This window comes from Loxodonta africana, chromosome 27 (assembly GCF_030014295.1).
Source record: "Loxodonta africana isolate mLoxAfr1 chromosome 27, mLoxAfr1.hap2, whole genome shotgun sequence".
NCBI lineage: Eukaryota > Metazoa > Chordata > Mammalia > Proboscidea > Elephantidae > Loxodonta > Loxodonta africana.
The window spans coordinates 37308604-37329641 of NC_087368.1; the positions used below are offsets into that span (position 1 = coordinate 37308604).

Here is a 21038-nt window from a genome sequence, read left to right on the forward strand (position 1 = left end):
ATAACTGAACCACACATGGCTATAACCCAGCTACATGGACTCTTACCAATAACTGAACCACACACGGCTATGACCCAGCTACATGGCCTCTTACCAATAAGTGAACCACACACGGGTATAACCCAGGAATGTGGCCTCTTACCAATAACTGAACCACACACAGCTATAACGCAGCTACATGGACTCTTACCAATAACTACACCACACACGGCTATGACCCAGCTACATGGCCTCTTACGAATAACTGAACAACACACGGCCATAACCCAGCTAGATCGTCTCTTACCAATAACTGAACCACACACGGCTATGACCCAGCTACGTGGCCTCTTACCAATAAGTGAACCACACATGGGTATAACCCAGGAACGTGGCCTCTTACCAATAACTGAACCACACACAGCTATAACGCAGCTACATGGACTCTTACCAATAACTACACCACACATGGCTATGACCCAGCTACATGGCCTCTTACGAATAACTGAACAACACACGGCCATAACCCAGCTAGATCGTCTCTTACCAATAACTGAACCACACACGGCTATGACCCAGCTACGTGGCCTCTTACGAATAACTGAACCACACACGGGTATGACTCAGCTACATGTCCTCTTACCAATAACTGAAGCACACACGGGTATAGCCCAGCTTCATGGCCTCTTACCAATAACTGAACCACACACGGCTGTAACCCAGCTACGTGGCCTCTTACCAATAACTGAAGCACACACGGGTATGACCCAGCTACATGGCCTCTTACCAATAACTGAACCACAAAAGTAACACATCTGAAATTCAACCAAAACGTAACGACCCACAGTGCGCTACTCGAAAACCACCAGTAGGAGAGCTAAAGGTCAGTAATTACTCAAAAGCGAAGATAAGAAGATAAGGGCACAGGGAAACCAGAGTGCTGGAAAGGGAAAAAACAGAATGCAACTAAGGAGAATGTTGGCACGTTGTGATAAATATAACTAATGTCACTCAACAGTTTGTGTGGAAATTGTCTAATGGGAACCTACCTTGCTGTGTAAACTTTCACCAAAAACTCAATAAAATATTAACAAAACAAAACTTCATGATCCAGCGCAGCCAGCAGGGCTTACGCATCGCACTTGACTTGCTGCTCAGTCCAACCCAACTGTCACGTTCCAGTCAAACTGAGCTCAGCTGAAGCCCTACGTAGCCACCATCTAAGGGCCACCCAGTACATGCCAGGCACAACGGCGCTGTGAGACTCCTATAGATTGGAATACAGTTTTCCCTTCTGTTTGCGTATAAACCCGTTGTCGTTGAGTCAATGCCAACTCATAGTCACCCTATAGGACAGAGTAGAGCTTCCCCATAGGGTTTCCAAGGAGCAGCTGTTGGATTCAAGCTGCTGACTTTTTGGTTAGCAGCGGAACTCTTAACCACTGTGCAACCAGGGCAAGTATAGAAGAAGGGGGGAAAAAGTACAGCAAAGTAAACTCTATTTGTGAAAAAGTTTGAATAGACTTAGCAGAGAACTATCAAGAGTCCTGGGCTTGGAAAGTAGCAAGAGAAGAAAATCCTCACGCTCCATAGTGTGGAAGACTTGCCTGCCTGTGGGGGTACCCGAGTGGGCGGGCCCAAGATAGGGCTGGGTATCAGTCAGAGTGAGCCAAGATCAGGTGGCCAGAGGTCCTCCTGTCCCCACAACAACTCACCAGGGATCCAGGAGCCCCTTTCTGATGCCAGTGGAGAAGGCTGACTCTGTGTTTACCTGGACAGAACCCTATCCTTGGGTGTCAGGACCAGTGGTTGCAGGCCCACTCTGCTATCACTATGTCGCCCTTCTCTTCTTGGGGCATTGTCTTCCCCATAGCAAAGAGGCAGGATTTGATCTCAAGAAAAAAAAAAATCAGGATTAAAACCTAGATATTCTGACTTCCAGGGTTAGTCTGTTTAATAACAACAATGACAACAATAACCACAACTATCATTTATTTTGAATGCTTATTGTTTATCAAACTCTAGCCAAGCCCGTTACAGATATTATCTTACTCAACCTTCGTTAGTTTCCTGTGAGGCTGATGCTGTCATACTGATTTTACATTTATTAAATTTAACAAATACTCATCATACCAATTACTGAGACTTAGTAATTTGCTTGAGGTCACATAGCTAGTAAGAGCTAAGTCAGAATTCAAACCTAGCTCTGCCTGATTTACTCACGACACCCAGCTATCCACCCACCCGCCCACCTACCCATCCACCCACCTACCCATCCACCCACCCACCCATCCATCCATCCAACCATCCATCCAACCATCCATCCATCCATCTATCCACCCATCCACCCATCCAATCAACTACTCATCCTTTCTCCCAGCCAACAAACACTGGTGAGCATCTTTGCAATCTTAGTCAATAAGAGATCTGCCTCCTTCCTCATACCCTCTCCTCCCCCATCCACCAACTGCAAAATCTCACTTCTTCACACATTTCAGGCTCACCCCAATTCACCTTTTTTTCCAGTCTCCGGACATCATCATAAACTTACATTGCCAATCTTCCACCCCCAATCCACACCTCTCAGCTCCTTAAAAGCTGACTCTGAGACTCCCTCTTCTAAGATGTCTTCCATGGTGACTCCCACCATGATAAGATCCCTTTGTGCTCAGGACACCTCCTCCCTTACCTACGAAGGCTGTGCCAGTTGGCTGAGAGCCCGTCCCACCAGGGATGCCCATTCACCGGTCAGCTGCCAGTGGCCCTTACCAGGTTTCCAACCTGCAGCATCTCCTCGAATTCCGTTGTCATGTTATAGTGCTCCAGGGCCATGAAGAGCGTGTTGAGCACAATGCACATGGTGATGGCGAGGTCTGCGAATGGGTCCATGACCATGGCCTTCACTCCCTGCTTGATGGACATCCACAGAGGGCAGCACTCCCAGGTCAGGTAGCGCTGGGCAAAGCGGTTCCAACAGGGCGGGCACTTGCGGTGAGACTCCTCCAACTCTGGGGAACAGCCAGGGGGCTGGTTTGTTGGAGCCGCCTAACTCAGTATATAATTGACAATGTTCCAGGAAAGTTATGACTTACTTAGGGAGACGACGGGGCTGCTACGTGACAGGAAGAGAGGGAGGGCAGCGAAGGCTAAGGGAAGGGATGACCTGTGCTAGCTCCATACCCTGGAAGTATGAGGACTGGACACAGGGACAGGAGACCAGGATGGATATGGGAAAACAGGGTAGGGCAGATTAGGCCAGATGTGGGCTTGCTTGAGGCATTAGTCCTACACAGACACGGGTGGGTTGTTGAAAAGGATGAGATGACATTCGGGACATAAGGATCAGACATAAGACATGCAGGGAATAGCAGGAGGAACACAGGTGACATCTGGCACTTGTCAGGACAGATAACGGATGCCTGGGACAGGCTGGGAAGATGTGAGTACATCTGGGAGGGAAGGAACAAGTTAAGACGGTTCCAAGTTCAGATGGGAACAGATGTGGGGCTGCCTAGGATGAGACTGGCCAGACAGATGGTGGATGCCGGCAGCAGTCTGGGATAGATCTAGAAAGGTTGGGAATAGGCTAAAACAGGCATGGAGACGCTTGGGAGAGGATGCGATGAGACCAATAAGAAAAGCCTGGGACAGGCTAGGACAGATGTGTGGATGTTTGAAAGACACACAGACACGTGGACGCCCAGGAAAGAACACGCCGGTACAGATGAAAAGACATCCAGAGCAGGCCAGGACATATGATACACAGGACAGGAAAGACCAGGAGAGCTGTGCAGATGGCCAAGGCTGGCCAAGACAAGATGGGGGATGGCCAAGTGCTACAGACTGAATGGTGACCTCAAAAATCTGTGTTGTAAATCCTAATCCCTATACCTGTGGATGTAATCCAATTTGGGAATAGGGTTTCCTTTGTTATGTTAATGGGAACCTATCAGTGTAGGGTATGTCTTAAAGGTAACCACTTTTGAGTCATAAAAAGAGCCGATGAGCCATAGACGCACGCAAACAGAAATAGGGAAAGGCCGAAGCCACACGGAGTTCACCAAGGAACCAAGGAAGAGAAGCTGAAAGGGACAAGGACCTTTTCCGAGGGCTGACGGAGAGAGAGGGAGAAAGAGAGAGATAGAGCCTTCCTCTAGAACCGGCGCCCTGAGTCTGGAATTATAGCCTCCTGAACTGTGAGATAAATTTCTGTTCTTTAAGCTGCCCACTTGTGGTATTCCTGTTATAGCAGCACTAGAAGACTAGCACTGGGTCAGGCTGGGTAGGCCTGGTATGGGGAGCGGCTGGGCGAAGCTTGGGTGTGCTGACCTTCCAGTGCACTGGTGAGGATGCTGACCGCGCTGAGGGCCCGCTGCCGCTCTCCTGGGTCCTCGAAGCCGTCCACACGTGGAGCCTGGGGGGTCAGCACCTGGGGCCCGCCTGGCTCATCCGACGGTGTGGTCTGCGTGTAACCAGGAGATGTGTGTCAGCCCGGGTACGGGAGTCCTGCCTAAGCCCTAGTCCTGCTGAACCTGGGTGCCTGGCCCAGCCTTAGACTGGAGAGGTCACAGGGGCAGGATGGGGATCTTGATGGGACACTGGCTGCTGGGCTACTCTGCTCCCAACTCCCTCCCTATCACCTTCATTCTCTTCTCTTCTCCTTCCCACCTCTCACCAGTGGAGATTATTAAATGTGGACAGGAAACCACAGGTACCAGGCCTCCCTGTGCCAGATGCTGTCACATACATTAGTACATGCAAAAACGATCTGGGAGTCTTAATTGACCACAAGTTCCCTAGAGTCAAGAGCACAAAGAAGCTGGGGGGAAAAAAAAAAAAAACTAACATGCTCTAAGAGGACATTAATAGAAACATAAAGCACAGCGCTTAGACATGGCTGACAGGAGCTTCCGTGGAGGCAGTCTGGCTGCAGCTACTAAGAATTTAAATTGCCTTACAATTTCTTGTCTAGTAATCTAACTTCATAAATAATTATACACGTGCACCAAAAATATACGTACAATGCTGTCCTGTTGCAGCGCTGCTCCTAATATCATCAAAATGAAGGACAACGAATTGATAGTAAGAATGTTAAAATCAATTATGGATACGGGCCAATTCTGGACTAGGGCACAGACAGTGAAGAGGGGGAGGCTGACCCGTGCACGCCCATGGACGCATCTCCAGGGCACAGTGTTTGATGGAAAATAAGAAAAAGCTCTGGAAGGATATGCACCAAACTGTTGGAGTGGGTCTACCTGGGGAATGGGGTTGTGGGAGGCTGGGGGGTTCACACCTCATTCTATGCACTTCTGCACTGTCGGGTTACTTTTCAACATGCGTGTATGTAAAGGCACCATGACTGAAAGCAGAGATTAGAGTGTCCTGATGAAGTGTGGTAGGCAGGCATTCTTGGAGCCCCCCACACAAGCAAGGAGGAGCCGCAAAGACTTTACATCAGCTGGGCCAAGCGTGATGGCAGCCCACATGCCCAGGCCGGGGCTGAGGGAGGACCCGGCTGTTCAGCTGAGGAAGATGAGATCTTGGACTTAAAACCTCTACAGGACAGAGGTGGGCCCGGGCTACCCAGGGTGGCAGAGCCAGGGCCTGGGGTGGGTTCCAAACAGCCTTAGGGCAGGGATTTTGTATTCTGTTTACAAACACTGCCTGGCTCCCAATGCAACAGGCTAAAAACCCAAAACACCAAACCCACTGCTGTCAAGTCGATTCCGACTCATAGCAACCCTATAGAACAGAGTAGAACTGCCCCATAGGGTTTCCAAGGAGTGGCTGGTGGATTCGAACTGTTGACCTTTCAGTTAGTAGCTGAGTGCTTAACCACTGTGCCACTAGGGCTCCAGATGCAGCAGGCTTTGTTGTTGTTGTTAGGTGCTGTCCCGTTGTTTCCGACACACAGCGACCCGATATACCACAGAAGGAAACCCTGCCTGGTCCTGCACCATCCTCACAATTATTGCTATGCTTGAGCCCATCGTTGCGGCCACTGTGTCAATCCAAGAGCCTTCCAAGGGGCTCACCTTCCAGCACTGTATCAGGCAGTGTTCCGCTGCTATTCGTAAGGTTTTCACTGGCTAATGCTTTTCAGAAGTAGACTGCCGGGTCCTTCTTCCTAGTCTGTCTTAGTCTGGAAGCTCAGCTGAAACCTGTCCGCCGTGGGTGACCCTGTTGGTTTTTTTTTTTTTTTTCTCCTGCTGGTATTTGAATACCGTGGCGTAGCTTCCAGCATCACAGCAACACACAAGCCCCCACGGTATGACAAACTGACAGACACGTGGGGGGTGGCAGGCTGGCACTAGATGAATATTAGTTGGATGGACAAATTAACTTGGAGGCTTGGGTTAGCAGTTCTAGCTCTGCCTCTAACTTGTCAGATGACCAGGGGTAGGGGCGAAGGCCTAACAAGTGGAGGGAGGAAAAAAATGGCTTCCATACGTCTCCCTCCGCCCCATGTGCCCTCTGGGACCAGGCTCCTTATAAAGGTGTGGGACAAAGTAAGTCTTCACCACCCCCCCATCGAGATAAAGTGAATGTGAGCTGCCTGTTGGCTTTGCCCTTCCCCCTGCCTCTGTGTCCATCAAGCACCCACTACTGTTTCTGTAAAGGTCACAGCCAAGACAACCTTATGGGGCAGTTCAGCTCTGTCACGTGGTGTCGCTACGAGTCAAAATCAACTCACCGGCACCCAACAACAACAACACGTGCCAGGAATCTCTGAGTGGTGTAAACAGTTAACGTGACTGGCTGCTAACTAGAAGACCGGAACTTCAGGTCCAGCCACAGTGCCGTGGAAGAAAGTCCTGGCCATCTACTTCCTAAAAAGCAACTATTTCTGAAATCCCGTGGAGCACAGTTCGACTCGGACACACACGGGGTCAGCACGTGTCAGGGCTGGCTGATGGCAGATGGTGGCACATGCCAGACGCTGCTGTTTTCAGACTACAGCTGGGCAGACGGTCTCACTGCGGACGGGGTGGAAGCGGAGGAAGGCATTCCCAGGGGCCTACCGCCCACTAATCTCTTTAACTTTTCAAATGTCTCCATCTTGGTCCACTAATTCCTTTAACTTTGCAAATGACCCCGCCGTGGCCTGCTAATCCCTTTAAGGGTACAAATGGGCCCCACAGAAGTGAGAACGGGTGAAGTCAGATTCCGGGTAATGAAGTGTTTGAACTTGGATTCCTCCTGACATGTGCAGCAGAACGAGATGATTCTCTCCCTAACGAGATTAGGAAATTCTATTAGCGCTCAGGCTCCGCTGTGAGTCCACCGGCTGAGGCTCCCAGGTGGGCCTGCGGGGGAGGCTGCAGCTCGGGGCTTTGGCGTTTCCAGGGAGCCAGGTACCCCGCCCTTCCAGAGGCTGTGGTTATCTCCCCCATCCTGCCGTTCCCAGGAACCCACCCTCCACGCCCTGCTCCAGAGGTGTGAGTCCCCACTGCTCTACAGTTAGTCCTGTCGCTGTCGAGTCGATCCCGACTCACAGAGACCCCACAGCACAGAGCAGAACTGCCCCACAGGGTTTCCGAAGAGCAGCTGGTGGATTCAAACCGCCGACCTTTTGGTTAGCAGCCAAGCTCTTAACCACTGCACCACCAGGGCTCCAGGAACAATTACAGATAATAACAGTGCCTTGACCATGAACTGAGCACTGGTCTGAGCACTCAGCCTGTTTTAATTCTTTTAGTCCTCACTGCAAGAAGCCAGGGTGGCACAAACAGTTAAGTGCTTGACAGCTAACTGGAAGGCTGGTGGTTCGAACCTGCCCAGAGGCGCCTCAGTGACAGGCCTGGCGATCTGCTTCAGGAAGGGCATTGTCTTGAAAACCTTGGGGAGCAGTTCTACTCTGCACACGTGGGGTCACCATGAGTCCGAGACAACAACAACGACAGTCCTCACCACCACAACTGGCTGCTGTATTGTTTTTATTTCCACAACAAACAAACACAGTTGCTCCCAAGTAGACTCTGGCTTCGGGTGACCCCTCTACGTCAGAGCAGAACTGTGCTCCACAGGGTTTTTAATGGCTGATTTTTCAGAAGGAGATCTCCAGGCCTTTCTTCTGAGGTACTTCTGGGTGGATTTGAACTGCCAATATTTTGGCTCTGGGTCCTTCCTCCTACGTCCACCTCCATCTTCCTGATCCAGTCTCCCTGATCTGTGCTAGCTTCCTCACTGTTGGCACCCTCTAGCTCCCCGTAGGTGGCCTGGGAGTCTGAGCTGCACAGTAGGCTTTCTCCTGGGTGGGCTGCTCTGGACACTGTGTGGGGGGAAGCAGGGGGCAGCAGGATGCCAGTCAGCTGGTTGGGCAGTCACTAGTCTGTCACCAGACTGGCCTTTCACCATCTGGTCACCTCCCCCCATTAGCATTCTGAAACCAACTCCAACTTCCCTTCCCTTTCTCCCTCTGCTCCAGCCACGCTGAGCTCGTGAGGTCTCCTCCCACAGGCTATCAATGTCTCTGCTTCAGGGCCTTTTGTACTAGCTGTTCCTCCGCCTAAACATGGTCCCTCCAGATGATGACGGTGACAATATGTTACAACGGTGTTCTAACTACATCCATACACTTATACACAGCATGTGGGCTCTGCCTGACCCACGTGTAATACTCGCAACGATCCTGGATGGGAATATTTAACCAATTTTACAGATGAGACCTCTGAGGCACAGTGAAGTCATGTAAGGAACGGCCCATAGGCCACTAGCTAGTCAGGTGTGAGCTGGGATTCTCGAGTCTCGGCGCTAACCACTCCTCTGTACCACTCCTCGGCTTCAGAACGCAGCAGGCTCCCAACCTCATCCCCTTCAGGCCTTCGTTTTGCGGCCCCCTCCCCATCCCCTGCCACACATAGGACTTATTACATGGGCTTATGCTGAGTTACCAGTTGGTAAAACACTAAACTATTTCAAACTTGGTTAATAACTGCTGTCTAGAATGCCCCGCTACCACTCTGGCCCCTCCCCCAGGACCGCCTGGATTGGCCATGATCCAGCAACTAGCACGGGCTAACACAGGGCCTGACGATGCTGGGCAGAGCAAAGCTGCCCCAGTGGGTTTCCTAGGCTGTAATCTTTATGGGAACAGATCGCCAGGTCTTTTTTCCCTCGTGGAGTTGCTCGTGGGTTCTAACCACCAACCTTTCAGTTAGCAGTTGAGCGCTTAACCATTGCACAACCGCGGCTCCTTGCCTGTGCCTTACCAGTTGCTAAACATATAACTATTATTCTGTTTATCACCATTACATGCCTATGTATGTATGTATACACGTTTTTTTCCTTATTTGATTTTTGTCTGTTTGCCCCCATTTGCATGGAAGCTTATGAAAGCAGAGACTTTTTGTGGGCTTATTTAACCCCAGAGCCCAGCACATGATAAACAAACAAAAAAAAACCCAAACCAGATGCTGTTGAGTCAAGTCAGACTCATGGAGACCCCATGTGTGTCAGAGTAGAACTGTGCCCCACAGGGTTTTCAAGGGCTGATTTTTCAAAAGTAGATCACTAGGCCTTTCTTCCAAGGTGCCTTTGGGTGGGCTCAAACCTCCAGCCTTTTGGTTAGCAGCTGAGGGCATTAACTGTTTATACTGCCCAGGATTCTACAGGTACTCAATAGATATTTGGTATTTTTGGACTTGGCAACAGGTGACCAGTTAGGAGAGCAGCTCTGAGTGGCACCTGCACCATGGTTGGGCTCACCGTGTCTGGGGGCCGCTCCAGCATCATAGGGTGGAGAAGACGGCTCCCTGGGGACGTGGCCTCAGGTTCGCCTGCCCCCAGCAAGGAGACCACCCCATTGCAGTCCACGGTACTGTCCCTTTTGCCATTGAGAATGTGGCCGGGAGCTGGTGTCCCGGGGCCAGGCTGGCCCTGGGTGCTGGGCCGGCGCAGGGACCAGGGCACCAGCAGTGATGTGCGGTGGCTCTCGCTCTCCCCGGCTGTGCTGTTTTCGTCATCTGCGAAGTCTGTCTCCGAACCCAGGTCTCGCCGGCGAAAGGTGAAGATGCTCCCGTGGCTGGAGCGTGGCTTCATGGAGGTCCCGCTGAGGCCAGGGGTGATGCTGAGACGATTCTGGGGGCATGGGGGGGGGGCGTGACCAAGACGGTCTCATGTGCTCCCAGCCTAGCCCTTGTGGCACCACCCCAGCTCAACTCCTTGGGACATTGAGGGTTTCTGCCTGCCACACAGGAGCTGGGGGCGGGGGGTGCGATGAGCCAGGGAGGGTTTACAGGAGGCAATGCAGGGTCAGAGGCAATCCTGCATCTTCTGGGACCTCCTGAAGTCTGGGTATCTGGGGCTTTGAGATTGAGGCTTATCTGGGCCTGAAGGTGAGGCTAAGGCTGGGCAGGGGGACAAGGAGGCAAGAAGGCCCTGGCATGTGCAGGCTGTAGCTGTGGTAGGCCTGGCCTGGGCAGAACGTGCAGTGGTCAGCTATGCCGCCTTACTCACCTGGGCATGTTCTTGGGCTCCTACCAATCCATACCGTAGGGGGTCCCCTAACTCCAGCTCCAAAGCTGGGGGACTCAGCCCCAGGTTGGGATATCATCACACCCAAACCTGCCCTGCCCTGCTGCCTAAGGCCTGGGAAGCAGGCAGGGCTGGGAGGGAGTTCAAAGATGCTGTGGAGTGTATGTGGGGACTGTGACCACATCAGGGGCCCGGCACGATGGGCTTTCCCTGCTAGACCACGCTGAGAGAGCCAGAGCTGCAGCGGGGATTACCAGTACTCTGGGGCCATCTTCTGAGTCGGACTTGGGGAACCTGTCATCCCCACACTCTTCCGTCCCGGAAGACATTCGTTTCTTCCTCTTGCTCCTTCTATCGTGGGCGGTTACCAGGGCCAAAGGGGACATCTCCAGGGAGCTGCGGGACACAGTGTCCACACCCCTGATGGCAAGGGCCTGAAAAAGGGTGAAGAAAGGGATTTCTCAGTCAATGACACTGTGCAGCCTCAGGCTGAGGCAGAGCAGGCAACTCCGAATGTCAGTAGACTGGCACCTGACCCCAAACAAGGGCATCGCAGACAAGTAAGTTCAGACAGACACAGAATTTTTTGAGAAAGACCAAGATCCAGGGGCTGACTACGGCTGAAGTGAGCAGCCCCTGGGAACAGGAAGCGTGTAGGACTGATAAAGGGAGTATTGGTGAGCAGAGGAAGCAGTGGAACCAGAGGGCAGGGGATCTTCCAGAAGGTTCCGCTGGCCAAAAGGAGCACTGGGGGAGGTGGAGTGGGGCAGTGAGAAGAAAAGCGGATGCCCACAGCGGGGCGTCTAGCAGGCTTGCTCTGCAGTCAGCCTTCGGCACCCTCGTGTGGGGAACTGTGGGTAGCCAGTGCAGTGCTCATTTCCTGAGCTGGCTCAAGCCGTGGGCCTTCCTCGTCACCCCACCAGAAGGCAGCCCTTGACCAGAATAAACTATGTCCATGGATATACGGGTCTCTTGTTCAGCTTGCATTATGCTCACAGGGACCACTCTTACCCAACTGCCACTACCTTTACCCAGCAGGCACCACCTTCACCTAGAAGATACCACGATCCTAGAGAACAACTTTACCTGGCATACACCTGCTCACAGGGCCCACCTGTACCTAGCAGGGACCTCACTAACAGGCACCTTTACCCAGCAGGTACAACTTTTTACCCAGCATATGCACCCTCGTAAAAAATACCTTTACTCAATCCAAACCAAACCCCTTGCTGTCGAGTTGATTCTGACTCATAGCGACCCTGTAGGACGGAGTAGAACTGTCCCATACAGTTTCCAAGTAGCACCTGGTAGATTCGAACTGGTGACCTTTTGGTTAGCAGCCGTAGCTCTTAACCACTACACTACCAGGGTTTCCACTTTTACTCAGCAGACACCTTTAACCAGCAGGTATCACCGTTTGGCCAAAAGACACTACTCGTACTGGCACCAACTTTCCCCAGCATGCGCCATGCATACAGGCACCAGCTTTCCCCAGCATGCACCGTGCTCACAGGCATCCAGCCAGGCGAGGGCTTGATCTGGAAGCCCCTTGGCTGCTCACCCACCTCATGTTCCTTCTTGAGCATTTCCAGGGCCTCCTGGAAGCGCTTTTCCTTCTCCTGGGTCTCGGCAATGGTGGCTTGGTTTTGCTCCTCGTAGGCCATGGCGACCACAGCCAGAATCAGGTTCACCAGGTAGAAGGAGCCCAGGAAGATGACAAGCATGAAGAAGATCATGTAGATCTTGCCTGCAGACCTCAGGGTCTGGGGTGGGTGGGAGACAAGAGCAGCAGAGGTCACTCTCTAGGTCCCTTCTGGGCCATGGGGTTTCCAAATCACGCAGCTGGCTGTGCTGGGGGTTCACATAGCCACCACCTGGGTGGTAGAGAGGGGAGTGTCCTGTCCCACAGAGGGAGGGCAGAATGTCCCAAGCACTCACTGGGAAGGAATACGCCATCCTATTGGGTGGAGGCGTGTCCCACACACAGAGAAGGAAGCGTTCTATATAAAGGATGGACTCCTGGTCACAAGTAAAAAGAAAGTCTCTTGCTGGACCTCATCCTTCACATACATGGGCCCCACCGCCACTGTAAGGACAGCTGCTGTCTCACTGGGGAAAGGAAAACGGAGGCTTTGTGCAGCCCAGGCCTGGGCCCTGAGCCCCATACTTGGTGCCCCTCTGCTGACCAGGCACCCACGCACCTGCTGGTAGAGGCGCTCCCAGCAGTCCTGCGTCATCAGGCGGAAGAGCGCGAGGAAAGCCCAGGCAAAGGAGTCGAAGCTGGTATAGCCGTGGTCCGGGTTCTGGCCTGCCTTTAGGCACCGGTAGCCCTCAGGACATGCCCTGCAGTCGACACACAGACCTTGCCTCATGCTGTAAGGAGACCGCTGCCCCTGCCACATCTCCCTGGGCAGCATAGCACATGCCCTGCCGGTCCCCAAGGCGGGCTTCACAAGCCTCCTGCCCACTGCAGGGCCTGCCTCCAAGGCTTTGCTTGTGCCAGGCCTCCCACTGGGACACTGTCTCCCCTTTTCTCCACCTACCTGTATTCTCCATCTCCCTTCTGCCCACATGAAACCCCATCCAAGGGCCTGGCTCCTGTCTCTTCCTCTGCCTGTCTAACCCACGGGGAGCTGAGCACAGCACAGGTACACAGAGAAAAGCAGCAATGCTTGGGCTGAACAGGATGGAGCTCAGGGCAAAGGCAGGGTCATGAGGTTGAGTAAGGATTCTGGGGTGGGCGGGCTGGGGCCTGGCCGTGTCTGGAGAATGCGCCCATTTGCACAACGGCACACCCGGGTGCTGCTTCAGCTAAGGCAGAGAGCCACAGTCCATGGAACTGGAGGCGACAGTCTCTCTCCCAAAGAGAAAGCGCTGGGTTGGAACCGTGTGTGTGTGTGTGTGTGTGTGTGACACATACGCACACACACATGCAGACCTGGCAAGCGGGAGGATGTAGCCAAGAAGCTTCTGTACCTGTGGATGCCCTAAGAACCTCCAGACAATCTCCTTAGCAACGAGGAGGCAGCAAACACGGGCTCTGGAATGTCATACTCAGAGACGTGGGAATACAACTCCACAGAGCACCCTCAACCAGGTGGTCTGCGCCCCCTCCCCTAATAATCCATGCCTCAGCCGCACTGACCCTGACCTAAGGAGTTGTACAGGCATCTCTGAGTACCCTACTCAGGTCCTGCTTGCCCTCAGGGGGACTCCAGGCTGCCTGGGGAGGTCAGGCTCACCCCTGACAGGACCAGCAGGGAGCGAGTGAAGACAGCAGTGGGACAGAGCAGCCCTGGGGGGCTTCTGAAAGCAATGGAGCCAGGGCTGGGCTGGTGGGGGACTTTGAAGGGCTCCTAGGTTGCCCTCCTGCCCCTGCCCCATTTTCAAGGCCCCCTTAGCCCTTCCTATGAACCTGTCCCTGGCCTTGCTTCATCTCCTTCATAGCTGTCTCCTCTGAGGAGGGTGGAGGTGGGGAGGCCAACAGAGCCCTGGCAGGGAAGGGAAGCAGGGAAGGCCTCACTGTCCCTGAGGCCAGGTGCCTAAACAAAAAGCACCATCAGTGGAGAAAGCCCCAGGAGATCCCCCTCCCCTGGCTGGGCAAGGTGACCCTGGGTGGTGAGCACCACGTACCCGGCATCTGAGCTGTTCCCACACAGTAACACGTCCGAGGTGCCGTTCTTCAACAGGTAATTGTCTGTAAGACAGACATCTGATGTGATGGGCACACGTGGCTCAGGCTCCCTGGTTTCCCACCCTGCTTCCAGGTGTGGACGTAGCTGGTGGTGTTTCCTCTTCTTCTCCACCCCTGCCCTGCCCCCTACTCCTCTAACTTGCCAGCTCTGGCTGCTTCCCCGGCCTTCCTCCTGCTCTTCCTCACACCTCCAGCTGCCGATGTCCCCTGTGTGCTTGGGGGACACAGGAAGTCCTTGGCAGAGATCAGCTGTCCCCACAGGGTAGCTTCCGGCCCTGTCCAAACCACTTGGGGGCCAGCAAGGGCCAGGAGAGGCCCTGAACTAGGAGGCAGGGGTCTGGGAAGAGTTCCAGCCTGGCTGCTGAGTCACTGCCTGGTCTTGGCAGATTACTGCCCAGCTCCGGCCCCACTCTGCCATGTACAAAATGGCGGAAGTGATGCCTGCTGCAGTCACCGTGGCAACAAGTTGGTCTGTTCAGATGCGGAGGTAAGGAGGGAGTGGGCTAGTCCAGGTGAGACACAGGACTCCAGGCCCTGTCCTCAACTCTCTGTGGCCATTTGTCAGTCCCCATTGCACACCACTGCCTGCCTTCGTCTTGGGCAGCGGTTCTCAGAGTGTGATCCCAGGACCAGCAGCATCAGCTTCATCTGGGGACTGGTTATTAAGGCAACTTGCCACACACCACACCAGGCTTGCTGCTTCAGAAACTCCAGGGGGTGAGGCCCAGCAATCTGTGCCTCGAGGAGCCCTCCAGGGACTCTGGTGACAATGAAGTCACACAGCCACTGCTATATGGCCAAACCCACTGCTGTCAAGTCGATTCCAACTGATAGTGCCCCTACAGGACAGAGTAGAACTGCCCCATAGGGTTTCCAAGGCTGTAATTTTTGGGGGAGTGGACTGCTCCATGGAGAAAGATGTGGTGGCAGCCCAAGTGGGTTGCTGTCTTATGCAAGAGGCTCTAGATTCGGAGCACGTCCTCCTGGCCTGAAATCCACCTTTGATCTAGATGGATGGCGCTTGTCAAGAGAGGTGCTGGCCATCAGCCTTGAGAAGGGAAGTGCCAACCACCGGGGGCAGGGAGAGACAATGAGAGGGGCTCACACCACTTTGCACCATCGCCGAGCTTGTTCCCACCCTCTTGCAGTGCTCTGGGGGTACATGTATGTGGAATTTGCATCCTAGCGAGGAACACCAAAGTCGACTGGGAAATCCCCCTGCCCGGCGGGTGGGGCCTCCACTCTGAGGTCTCACCTACCACCCAGCTGTGGGTCCAACCTTTCCCCAAGCTCACGCTCCTCTGCAGGCCGTCCGCACCGTTCCCCACACTCTAAACCTTGCAGCCTGGTTCCCCGTCTGCCTCTCCATTGAATTACATCCTTCCTGTTCCTCGAGCACCGTCCCCTCAGCCTGGGATGTCACCAAGGCAAGCCCCAAGTCTGCTCCCCTCCTGGCCTCTACCTTGGAGCCCCAAAGGGCAGGGTCTGGGGTCCCTCAGCACGCAGCTGGGTCTCGGGGGGTCTGGTGGGGCAGGAAGGGCCCTGGAGGCCTGAGCTCTGGAGAGGTCTATGTGGGAGGTGCCCTGGCCCTGGTCACCTCACAGAGACCTCCTTGGGCCACAGGACACCCAGTCAGGCAGGGAACGAGTCCACACCTTCATGGTTCAGGTACATGTCCAGCGAGTCCCAGACCTGGCCGTCGGCCTCCACTGAGCCGTTGGTGCCATTGAGAACCGTGAAGTTTCGCACACACTTGTGCCTCAGGTTGCCCATGAAAAGCTGCAGGCCGATGAGGGCGAAGACGCTGAGGCAAAAGACCGTGAGCACCATCACATCGGCCAGCTTCTTCACAGACTGGATCAAGGCACCCACGATGGTCTTCAGGCCTGGGGGAGGTGAAAAGGAGCGTGAGGTCACCTCAGGGTTCCTGAGTTGAGGTGGGTTGGGGGCCGAATCAGCAGCCATGAGATGGGGGCAAAAGGAGAGAAGCTTCTTTTGAGCATTTAAGGCCAAAGCCCCCTATTCTTTAGCCTCTGGGATTCTTTCCTGGTCTCGTACCTTCAGAGGGGGCCCTGGTCCTCTCTCCTCTTCACCAGCCAAATATATAACATGGCTGTGAAACATGCTGTTTTTCTTGAAGCCACAAACACTCAAAGTCTGTCTCCCTCCGGCTGGTCCCAAGGCTTGCCACTCACCCCTTAAATGTAGCCCCTGAGCAAGGGAAGGGCTTCAGTCTTCAGCCTGAGGTGAGGAGAGACTCAGCTATCCCTGGTAGGAGTCCTCTGCCCCTGCTCTCTTTGGGACCAGTGATCTTTGATGGCCCAGGGGGTCTTAAGTGGTAGAGGAAGCTAAGGGACCCAGGGCCTGGGGACAAACTGGGGACTGGCGTGTGTGTGCTGGAGGCTGAGGGGAGGGTTTGGTAAAGTCCTAAGGGGCCTCTGTCCTCGAGCCCCACCTCTGGGGAAAGTTCTGGGGCAGGAGAGGGGTGAACCTATATGGCATCTTCCCCACTTGCTGTCCCTCTGGGCTCCCCCACACTCCCGAAAGCTGAGAGGCTGTGATCTGTTAGTCGCCCGGCCCACCTCCCTACGGAAGCCAGCCCCCCACACAGCAAAGAGACAGAAAAGCTCGTTCAGTCTGGCCTTGGGTACCATCCTACGACCCGCGACTAGTGTGAGTGACCATCAGGAGCCAAGGGCTCCTCCACCAGCAGCAGGGCCCTGCCCCCCGCAGTCCCGCAAGCGGCCAGATCTCAGGTTAAGCTCCATCCATCCATCGTCCAGCCAGTTAATGTGTTAGGAGCACCCGTGGCTGCTGTGCCAGTGACCCAGAGACCAGGAGGCAGCGGCGGGCAAAGATATCTGAGAGGGGAGAGGGCATCCTCCCCGTGGTGCCCGGATGCTGCTGCCCGCCCAGGCTCAGAGGCACTCAGTGCGCACAGTTGAAATCGTCCTGGCAGATGTTGGCAACTGCCTGGCAGTGGGGGGCCCTGCAGGGTGGTACCACGTGGTGGTGGGACTTCTCATCCCAGCATGGGGTCTGTGCTCTCGGCCGGCACTCATGTGGTCTTGCTCATGGGCCTCGAGACCCTGGCTCACACGGGGAACAAAGTGAGGGGCGGGGGGCACAGCTCACAAACTCAAATGGGACTCGGCCTTGACACTCAAGCTGCGGTATCTCTGGCCCAAATTATCCAGTTCTAGGCTCAGGGAGGCTCCTCCTGACCTTGTCTGCATAGACAGTGCCCCAAGGAAATCAGGTGGTGTGCAAAGACCCACCCTTTTAAATGCTCCTCCCATGGATGACAGATTTCACTCCTGGCAAGACTGACTCCGATGAAATTACAGGATTCTTTCTGGATGAGTCCTGGGGGTCCATGGGGGGAGACCCTCTCTGCCACTGATGTCCTAAAAGGCTGGGGTAGGAAAGCAACCATTCTGACTTCACTCTCGTTTTAAGGGGAAGGAAGCTGAGGTTCAGAGAGGACCTAGGCTATTTAAGACTCAGCTGGGGGACACCTCCTCCAGGAAGTCCTCCAGAATGGTGACCACAGCCTATTTGTAATGACTGCTTTCAGGGTCTGTCTGCACCCTCACTGGGTGCAGGCAGTTTTAGAAAAGATCCAGTGGGGCTGGGCCTGGTGGGGGGGGGAGGGGCTTCCTCCTTTTCCTCAGGACTGAGAAATGTTTTCTTCTGTAAGCCTTTCTTATGAAGCAGACTGAAACACATCTTTTCTTAACTGCTGTGTAAGTGTGTGTATCCACACTCTGCTGGGTAGTCTGCTGAGAAGCTATCCCTGGGACTCCAGAGGACAGGCAGGCTGCTGAGCACATATGTGTGTGCCAAGACCCAGTGACGTCTGTGTCAATGGTGTAGTCCCATGGGACTGTCTGGGGGCAGACTGCCTCACACGCTATTGGCTCTTGGCAAAGGTCTGGGCTACTTGATCTGTGGGGGAGGGCTACAGGGGACAGAGGAGCCTTGGTGGTGCAACAGTTAAGCACTCTGCTGCTAACCAAAAGGTTGTTGGTTGAACCCACCCAGCAGCTCCAAGGGAAAAAGACAAGGCGATCTCTTTCCGGAAAGATTTCAGTTTAGAAAGCCCTGCGGGGAAGTTCCACTCTGTCACATGGGGTCACTAAGAGTTAGAATCGACCTGACGGCACCCTTACAACAAGCAGGGGACAGGTGGGTCCTGCGTACAACCCACAGTGGGTTCACAGGCCAGGTGTGACATTCAGCTTGAACACAGCCTAAGTGGAGGCTCCTTTTACAAGGTAATTAACCCACTGCGGGGAGTCTGAATTCCAGAGGGAGCTCAGAGCCAGGCCCCTGTCTTCCTGGGTGCAGCAATAGTTAATGCAGGCCAAGGACCTGGGAACCACCTACTCCCCAAATCAGGAAGGGATGCAGCCATCTGGTCCACCTAATTCTTCCCTTGAGTTTTAACACACCCCCATAACGGTGGCATGCAACCTGTCTTCAGCCACCTTCATAAACGAAGTCCCTTCTCCAGTTCTCAGTGTGGATGCGTTCAGAAAAGGCTTGGGAGGGAGCCCTGGGCACAGCCCCTCCAAAAGCAAGTGCCTTATGGCAGGAAGACCTTTGAGCTTGGACTCTCTTTAATCTGGAAAAGTGAATGAATACTTGGGATAAAACAGTCTCCTGGGTGGCTCTCAGCTTCAGCACCAGTGTTATCACGCAAGGTGACTGGGAAATTATCACGAGTCTTTGGAGAGCTTTCCTGGACGGAAGGGCTTTCTAGTGAGGCCGCCTGGATTTCGGAGATTTCCCAGGTACAATTGCCAACATCTGTCAAGGAGGATCTCTTCCTGAGGCTACCATGCACGGTTTGCTAAACCCCTATCGCACCATGCAGTGAGGGCCATTAGACGCCAAGGCCCGAAGACGCCTGTCCCCAGATTACGCTGTTTCACCAAGGGGCACCGGGGCTCCCGTTGTGGGTTTATCATCAGAGGGCGTAGAAGGCAGGGACTGGGCACTCAGCTGGCAGAGACAGCACCTGGGCTTTCGCTTTTGGTTCTCTGTGTGTATGTGGGTTTTCTCAAACACAGTTCTCTCGGTTTCCTTATCACAGGGTAATGCTTCAGGCTGAAGCAATTCACGTACAAGCTTTGAAGCCACTCAAATAGCTGAGCTCGGTTTGGAAAAGAAATTGACTATCTTGGGAAGAATTTGGCATTCTGTCTTGGGGAGCTTGGTTTCACTGCAGTCCCTGCCGTGGGGTGCTCTGAGCCCCTCTGGGGTGTCTGTGAGGATGGCCCTTGCTGGGGTGGGCAGTCTGAAGCCCGTTCTGAGGCTCTGGGGGGACAGCTGTGCCCACCGCCCACAGCCCCTACGCCCAAGCTCTGGGAAAGGTATTCTGGTGACAGGCACATTCGAAGGGGCATTCCCGAGGGCCGCCTTGGCTCCCAGGTGGCTGGCAAGGCTGGGCGTGTCCCTCCAGCCTTGGCGTTTAACCTGATTTTCACCTGAAATGACTGATATAGTTTTCAGGGCCCGGAGGACTCGGAAGGTGCGTAGGGCTGAGACATTGCCCAGGTCCACAAATTCAGTTGTGTATCTGTAACAAGGGAAAGTCACACACAAGACAGTGACAACACGCCAGGAGGGACACACGGTCAGAGGACGAGGGGCGGGGAGACAGAGAGAGAGTCACTTGTGGCTGAGGCCCGAGAAGACAGCCTGGCACCTTACCTGGGATAACTGAAATAGTTTTTAGAGCTCTCAGGACTCTGAAAGTTCGAAGAGCCGACAAATTGCCTAGTTTTATATTTTCTGATACATACCTGCAGAATCAAACCACAGTTATCGGGAATTACAAAGCAGAACCATAGGCCACCCTCCCCGACCCGCCCTCGCCCTTCTCCCCTCCCGCAGGGAAGGCTGTGGGTGGTCCCAGGACTCCCCCAGTTTTCTTCCTGATCTCGACCCTCTCGACACGGGGGACCTCCGTGTGGGTGCTGTATGGCTGGCCACAGAGCAAGCTCCCGCGCAGCTCTCTTGGGATGTTCCCATAAAAACCGGCCACATTCTCTGTGCCATTGGGGACCGCATGGGAGGGCCTGAGGTTGGGGACACGCCACAGCCAAGAGGGAAGCTCTGCTGCCAGGAGGCTCCAGTCAGGTGATGGAGGAAGCGAGTGGGTTCCTGGTCCTAGTTTCCTCTGTGTCTTCTGTAGTCTGGTCGCAGAGGGGGCATAGATTCAGCAAGTGCCTGGCTGTTCCAACTGTGGGACCCTGAAGCCCTGGCTGAGACCACCTCAGGGAGCAGAGGGTAGCTGGGTCTTCACGGGCTGCCCCTCCCAGCCACAAATCCCTGTGCGAGGAGCTGCTCAGGAAGTCCTGGAGTCATGAGGGATAGATGGCTCAAGCACTCAATGGGAAGTCCTCTGAGTCCCCAAGACAGGCATTGGAAGAGGAGAACGCAGGCTGCTGGGTACCCAGCTCTACAGCCAACAGTCAACAAGGAGAAGCATGAGGGATCCCAGGTGAAGCTGGCCCCTCCTCCAGGAATCTACCCACTGTCTCACCCCAGGACTCTCGGTGTCCTGCGTCTGTCTCCACAGGAGGAGGGACCTTAGGAGGCGAGCTGCCCACCTCAGGGGTCTGCCCTGTGTGGCCCGAGTGATGCTCAGCAGGGCTGGGTGGTGTGGGGCTCATACCTGGAGCCTGGGCAGTTGTCCCACTCCTGGCCTCCACAGACACAGAGGAGGAGCTGGTCTCGGGGGACAGGGTCTGCCCAAGCAGGGTGTGAGGACACGCAGTGGATGGGCCACATGACCACAAGGATGTCTGAGAGACGGACGGACAGTGTGTGATTGAGGCCGCTGGGACAGGGACAACAGACTTGCGATATTTAACCA

General features: G+C 54.3%; 1 protein-coding gene across 1 annotated transcript in view; it reads right to left on the bottom strand.

The window, feature by feature from the left end:
* Positions 1 to 1345: 1345 nt before the first annotated feature.
* LOC100657461 (sodium channel protein type 5 subunit alpha-like) overlaps positions 1346 to 21038 on the bottom strand; it is a 42470-nt gene continuing 22777 nt past the window's right edge. The window contains 11 exon segments of the mRNA XM_064277504.1: positions 1346 to 2600; positions 2603 to 2711; positions 2713 to 2987; positions 4309 to 4441; positions 9691 to 10062; positions 10713 to 10892; positions 12024 to 12221; positions 12660 to 12801; positions 14092 to 14155; positions 15808 to 16038; positions 19871 to 19962. Of these exon segments, the coding sequence (XP_064133574.1) occupies positions 2563 to 2600; positions 2603 to 2711; positions 2713 to 2987; positions 4309 to 4441; positions 9691 to 10062; positions 10713 to 10892; positions 12024 to 12221; positions 12660 to 12801; positions 14092 to 14155; positions 15808 to 16038; positions 19871 to 19962 (1834 nt within the window). The 3' untranslated portion in view covers positions 1346 to 2562.